The 6,484-nt window shown below is 52.6% G+C and overlaps 1 protein-coding gene across 1 annotated transcript; it reads right to left on the reverse strand.

The window, feature by feature from the left end:
* Positions 1-1,744: 1,744 nt before the first annotated feature.
* Positions 1,745-6,168, reverse strand: Fgf19 (fibroblast growth factor 19). The gene is made up of 3 exons (XM_041662093.1): positions 5,916-6,168; positions 5,633-5,736; positions 1,745-2,935 (listed from the first exon to the last, which is right to left on the reverse strand). Exons 1-3 carry the CDS (start codon positions 6,166-6,168, stop codon positions 2,642-2,644), a joined length of 651 nt encoding a protein of 216 aa, XP_041518027.1. The 3' UTR covers positions 1,745-2,641.
* Between the last annotated feature and the right edge of the window lie 316 nt (positions 6,169-6,484).

A 6,484-nucleotide genomic window follows, 5' to 3' on the forward strand; every position in this document is an offset into this window, starting at 1 on the left:
GTTTGGCCCCACCGACAAGTTTGGAGTCCACCCATGACCACTCTTCCTGGATTTCCAATAATTTGATCAACAAACCAGCAGACTGTGTATTTATTATGATTTTTTGGAGACAGGGTCTCAACACATATCTCTGGCTCTCCTGGAACTTACTGTGCAGGTCAGGCTGGCTGTAAACTCACCGAGATCTGCTTGCATCTGCCTCCCAAGGACTAGGATTTAGAGGTGTGCACCACCCAGGCTCAGGCTGTTTAGTGTAAAGGACGTTGACGGACAGACGCAGGGAACCAGGGTGGCTGGCGAGAAGGCTCTGTGCTTCCCAGACCTTCCAGATGCTGCCTGAGCTACAAGTTCAGAAGCTCCCAGAAGCTTCTCTGATTCAGGTGCTAAATGTTCCTGTGGAGACTTCGTGAAATAGGCATGAACAGATCACCTGTGTTGGCGTTGGTGATCGGGTCAACATCAGTCTCTAGGCTTCCCTGAAATTGGGGTGGGTGGGACTCCAGGCTTGGAGGGTGAGGGATTCCAGCTCAGGAAGGCTATTAGCATACCAAAAGACACATCTTTTCTGAGATTCCCGGGATATCAGAAGCTGTCTGACAGGAAATGGGGACCAGGACAAACGGTGCCACAGTCTGACCCATCTCTGGCTCCTGTTCCCCTGGCCACTCAGCCCTTTCCCGCCTTCTCCTTTTCTGGTCCTTGGGAGCTTTTCTAGAGTCAGTTTCTGATCTAGAAGAGGTAAATCAAAGCTGGGTGATGACTGCCATGCTTGGAGAGACTGAAGATCTGAGCCCTCTGCTTCCCTTGGGGAAGCCACACTTCTCGGAGTCCCTAGGGGACAGCAAATGGAAGTCCCTTAGAGCCGCCCCGCTCCTGCCCCTCCTCCAGAATTGACTAACAGCCCTAGTTCTTGAACCCACCAGCTGAAGGCACATGGCCACATTGTCCTCATCCTGTCCTGCTTCCTTGATCCATTTGGCAATAGCACCTGAATCACACTTGCTCTCCCAGCCTGCCTTGCTGTTGGGGGAGAGTGAACATCTGGCCCTATGGTAACATCCTGGTTCTTAGATGACAGAGGAATTCCATAAAATTTTAAGCAAGCTTTGGCTTTCCCAATGAGGCAGACAGTACAGGCATCAGGACCTGGGCATAATGCCAGGTTCCCTCTATCCTTGATTGTGAACACAAAGACTCTGCATTCTGGTGACTCTCCAATACATACATACATACATAGATGGGTATAGTGGCACATACCTCTAATCTCAGCAAAAGATTAGGGAGGCAAAAGAGGTGGATTTCTGTGAGTTAGAGGCCAGCATGGCCTACTTAGTCCTAGAACAGCTAGAGCTGTATAATAAAAACTTGTCTTATAAAGACCAAGCCTCCCTGCCATCCCACCAACCAGTGTGTCCTCAAATAGCAAAAGCCTGGTCAGACTTTCTGACTTAAGCTATTGTGTCCCCCTAGCCTAATCTGGTGGTCTGAGCAGGCAGAAAGGAAGCTACTCATTGCCAACAAAGGCGCCAGGCCCCCTATCTGGGACAGGGCTGTCACCCCTCCCGTGGTTCTTTTCTGCCTCATTTGCATCCCACTTGGAACAGAACAATTTGATACAAACCAACTGCTTTTTAATGTAGAAAACAAATGTCATGTACATAAATATGATCTGGGGCATAAATAAAGTAAGAAAATAAGAGATGTCTACAAAATAAATTACTTATAAATATCACACTGCCCAGTAAGTGCGGTGGAGAGGCGCCACAGCTCCCCTGCAGCTGCTGAAAAATTTAGGGCTTCCCAATCTTGTTATTCTTTTGCAAATGCAGGGTGCAGGTTGATACAGGCAGCAGGGGACACACCACCGATCCACACAATGCCTGGTGACCAGAGGTAAGAGCCAGGAGCTGGGGAAGAGCACAAGTGGCCACAGCCGGCCCATGAGCTCCGTACTCTGGGGTTGGAGAGCCCAGGTGAGCTCTGAGAAGGGGTGTGACCTGGGCAGATAAACTGCTGGGGCACAGGTGGCAGCTTGGCTACCCACTCAGCTGAGGGTCCACTCCTAAGCCTGGCTGAGGGCCACTTCCATCTGATATCTAGAAGTATGGGAAAGGGAAATTAAGTGGTCAGCTGGAATTCTTAATCTCAAAAATCATCCTGCAAGGCTCCCAAGGTTTTCCAAGCTGCTCTTTGTTCCGAGTTTGTGACCCCCATCAGTTCTAGTCAGGAGGCACTTGGGGGCAAGTTGAGACCCCACAGGGTCCAGCCAGTCAACACATACTTCTGAGCCCACCTCCTGCACATGAATTTTAAGTAGACTTCACATTTTCTGGCTACCCTGCTGAAAATGTCCAAACCACACAGATTTGGCTCAAAATTAAGAATGTCTCATAGGAGTGAGTTCCCCATTAGTGGAGGTATTCAAACAGAACTGGAGTCACCTAGCCACAGGTCAGCAGCCGCCTAAGTCAGTGGGACTCAGATGGTAGCCGGGCAGGTAGTCAATTTAGGTTCACGATCAAGTCTAGCCACTAAAACCACACACGGTCAACGACACTTAGAATATGTACAGCTTCTAGCACATCCTCCTAAAGGGGAATTCATGGGGTATTGGGGTTTTCTTCATCCTGTGGGAAGTCTGTCACTTCTGGAAGCTGGGGCTCTTCACCTCCATGTCTTCCACCATCCCGAATGGATCCATGCTGTCGGGATCCAGGGGCAGGGGAAACAGTTTAGACTCCAGCTGGTCCCTGGCTTCCAAAAAGGACCGGGGAAACACGGGGATAAAGTTGGAGGGTGCTTTGTCCTGGAGCTGTTGCCTGTATTTGGACCTGATGAGGATGATGTGGAGGCGGTGCTTCGGGGATTTGTACTGGTTGTAGCCTAAATAGTCCAGTTCCTCCCTGAAGGTGCAATCTTCCTCCGAGTAACGAATCTTTGGAGAAAGAGACAGACAACCATGAGCAAAAGCGCTGTGGTGGTGGCCCATCCCCATGGCCACTAGTGTGCTTCTCTAGCAATTGCCTTTAAGCACAGAGAAAAAAAAAATCACCTCTCATCCCATAACTTGGGAGGCAGAGATAAGAGATCAGGAGTTAAAGGCTAGCCTAGGCTGCCTGAGACTAGCCCTGATAGTCCACTCCTGAAGTACCCTAGCACTTTCTCTCTCTCTTTTAGTTTTATTGATTTTTATTGAGCTCTACATTTTTCTCTGCTCCCCTTTCTGCCTCTCCCCTCCCCTTCAACCCTCTCCCAAGGTCTCCATGCTCCCAACTTACTCAGGAGATCTTGTCCTTTTCTACTTCCATATCGGTTAGATCCTAGCACTTTCTCTTGAGACAGAATCTTAGTAAATGAAGCCCTGGCTAGCCTGGAACTCATTAAGGCTAGCCTTGAACTAAAAAAAAAAAAAAAAATCCACCTGCCTCTGCCTCCAGGAGTACATGGATTAAAGGCATCCAATATCTTGTCAGGCCTGCATTTTCTTTTTGAAACAGTCTCACGTAACTTACGCTGACCTTGAACTCCTGATCCTCCTGCCTTCCAGTCCCAAGTGAGGGAGCAGAGGTGCTCAGATTATGCAATATTCAGTTGAACCCAGAACTTGGAGCAGCTAGGCAACAGGGCTCGACCAGCTGAGCTCTGTTCCCTAGTCCTGGCACGTCTTTAAGAGAGGGTCTCACTCCATAACCTTGACCTTACAGCAGTCCTCCTACCTCAGCTTCCAGAGGGTTGGGCTGGCAGGTGCGTGCCAACATGCCTGGCAGGTACCAGTTATCCATCCCAGCCCTTGGCTGGGCAATCCTCTCGTAGCCAATGGCAGGGTGCAAGTTTCCCTGGCTTTTAACTAGTGACATTAAAGTCTGGTGTTATTTACCACTTGGAGAACTCTGCTCCCAGTTTTAGGCGTTTTAGGCTTTGCCTGGGGCCCCGGGGGAAGAGGGAGTTCCTGTCTAGACCTGTAGCACAGGAAGCTTTTCTAATGCTGAGGTGATGGAGTCTCCTACCATTGTGAGTAGAGAAGCCCCCCTTCACAGGCAGCAAGCCAGGATCTGCCTGATAATCCGCAGCCCCTCCCCCACACCCAGGGCCAAGCCCCGACCCTGTGGGTGGCCGGAAACTTGTCCCCCATTCTCAATACCAGAACATTCCTAGTCCCCCAGGGTTCAGGTACCAGTGGCAGTCTCCCTAACTGGTGCCACATCCCTTTGGGGAGCCTGGATGGTTCTGTAAACACAAGTCGCGTTTCTCCTAAGCCTGCTGAGGTCGCTGAACTGCAGGTGGAAGAGCGATGGCAGATAAGGCTCTGATAACAGGCTAATTCCGTGAACGCGCGGCTCCTGCCCTGGCTGACAGCACGGGGATAGAGCCACCAGGCAGCAGAGGCCGTGCTCCCAGAAAAAGGTGCAGTGTAGATAAACACGGGATGTGTTTCTCTTGGAGAATTCTTTGGGAGAACTGGTCACCCTTTCTTCATATAGGAATAATAGATTGTGGGGCTTCTTTTTTTTAAAAAAAAAAAAAAAGTCAGGGAGAATTTGCGACGGACTGTGTCCGTCCAATGGATTCGGAGCAGTACTGGAATTGAGGGGCAAAGCTGCCACAGGCCTTCCCACCCCAGTGAGATTAGATAGACTGGAGGTCGAACGCCCCTCCCAGCACCCTCACCACAAATATCTCAGGAAACACTGTGATGGGAGATTTGTTCGGGCCTGGAGTATCAGCTTTAGGACAGGCACCGGACCCACTTCTTTGTAACCTGCTCCTTTGCAGAGGCCTTCCCTCCCCGAAGACCCCTCTCTTCTCTGCTCTCCCTTTTCTTTCTTTGTGGTCTTTTCATGTAGAGAAATCGACCTGAAGAGCCACAAACAATTAAAGACTCTTAAAGAAAAAGCGAAACGACAAAAACTTGGAGCCCGGTGGCCATCGTTCCCCACAGAGAACCGTCTACTACCTCTGGTCCCCTCTCCTTCCAGGAGCCCAGGACTGGTTGGGAGGCCTTGGCCAAGGGACCTCACACGGCTGCCTCCCGTACTGCTAGAGGGAGGGCTGGAGGCTTCTTTGAACTCGCAGCCTTTGTTCCCAAAAGCCCTAGCCTTCCCACTTCCAGCCTCCCGGATTTCAGGAGTACCTAGACCTGACCAGCTCGCCCCACCCCCAGCCCCCCAGCTCCCAAGCAGGTGAGCCCTTTAGGGACATTCTAAAGCAGCCTAGTCCTACATCACCATGTTCCAAGGACATAGAAATTGAAAAGACACTTCCTTTCTTCTGTTTTTTCTTTTGCTTGAGGGAGAGAAAGGATATCGAGGACCACACACGCAATGGCTGGAGAAGAAAAGGGCAGAGGTGGGTTTTCCTGTTCAATATCAAAGGGGCCGAAAGCTGAAAGGGACCCAGCAGCCAGCCGAGCTCAACTTTAGGAAGGATTAGACATGCTCTGCGGGCCTCCTCAGACCCCCGCTACAGCCTGGGGCCATCACTTTCCGCAGGGAGGGGGGAGGAGAGTAACGTTAGCTTCGCTAGCACTAGATACCTGGCCCTCGACGTTCCTTTTGGGCCCGAGCAGGGGGTGAAAAGACCCAACACGGACCCAGCGCGGCCCGGAGCATTCCGCCGCGTGGGGGACACTCACCAGCCCCTGTATCTTTCCGTCCGCGCTCATGCAGAGGTACCGTACGCTGCTGACGTCCTTGATGGCAATCGTCTTCAGAGCCACCGCGCGGAACTCTAGCAAACCTGCAGGCAAGAGAAGGGAGAAGCTGCAGCCGGCACCAAGCAACACGTGGGAACCACACTATTTCTCCCCTCCCCAAACCCAGTCTGGGAGTCCAGGGGATTTGTTAAGGCCAAGTTAGCACGCCCGCGAACTCCTGGGGGCGCAAGGGACCCCAGGGAACGCGCTGGCAGACACTCACTTCGTTCGTTTTGTTCATCCTCGCAGTCCACGGAGCCGTCGCTCCGGATATTCAGGAAGCAGTTGGAGATGTGGGGACCAGCGGCGTACAGGTGCTGAAGGCGGGTGCTCTTGCCCCAACCGTAGAGAATGAGTGGCTCTTCATCGGACAGAGCCAGGGATCGCCGGACCAGGGGACGCCCAGCCACGGCCAGCCACAGAGTGGCCAGGACCAGGGCTCGGACCACTGCACGCCCGTTCTGCGTTCTCCACATGGCACCAAGGAAGGGCTCGTGAGGCACGACTACAAAGGTGGCGTGGAGGCTGCGGTGCAGCGCAAATGGCAGGCGCACAGAGTCCGTGGCCAACAAGGCAGCTGGGCGCTTGCGGCGCGGGGCGCGCAGCGCTGCTGCTCCGACGGCTCTGTGGCTTCGGGCACGCAGCCTTATATACGTTTCATCCCGCAGGCCCGCGGGTAGGTGACCGTGGCAGCAGAGCATTTCTCCTCCTAATTGCATCAAGTCTCCGCCCCCCCGTACACACCCTCTCAGGCCCAGCCCAGTGACCCCGCCCAAGTCGACCAGATCTGCA

The sequence above is a fragment of the Microtus oregoni genome, unplaced genomic scaffold, assembly GCF_018167655.1.
Source record: "Microtus oregoni isolate MIOR12 unplaced genomic scaffold, Mior012 000012F_ref0000307, whole genome shotgun sequence".
NCBI lineage: Eukaryota > Metazoa > Chordata > Mammalia > Rodentia > Cricetidae > Microtus > Microtus oregoni.

Excerpts from the sequence above, each read along its gene's own strand:
- Fgf19 (XM_041662093.1), bottom strand. The coding sequence starts at position 6,168 with ATGTGGAGAACGCAGAACGGGCGTGCAGTGGTCCGAGCCCTGGTCCTG. Across the intron at positions 5,737-5,915 it reads GGATGAACAAAACGAACGAA|GTTTGCTAGAGTTCCGCGCG; the intron begins GTGAGTGTCTGC and ends TCTTGCCTGCAG. Across the intron at positions 2,936-5,632 it reads ACGGAAAGATACAGGGGCTG|ATTCGTTACTCGGAGGAAGA; the intron begins GTGAGTGTCCCC and ends CTTTCTCCAAAG.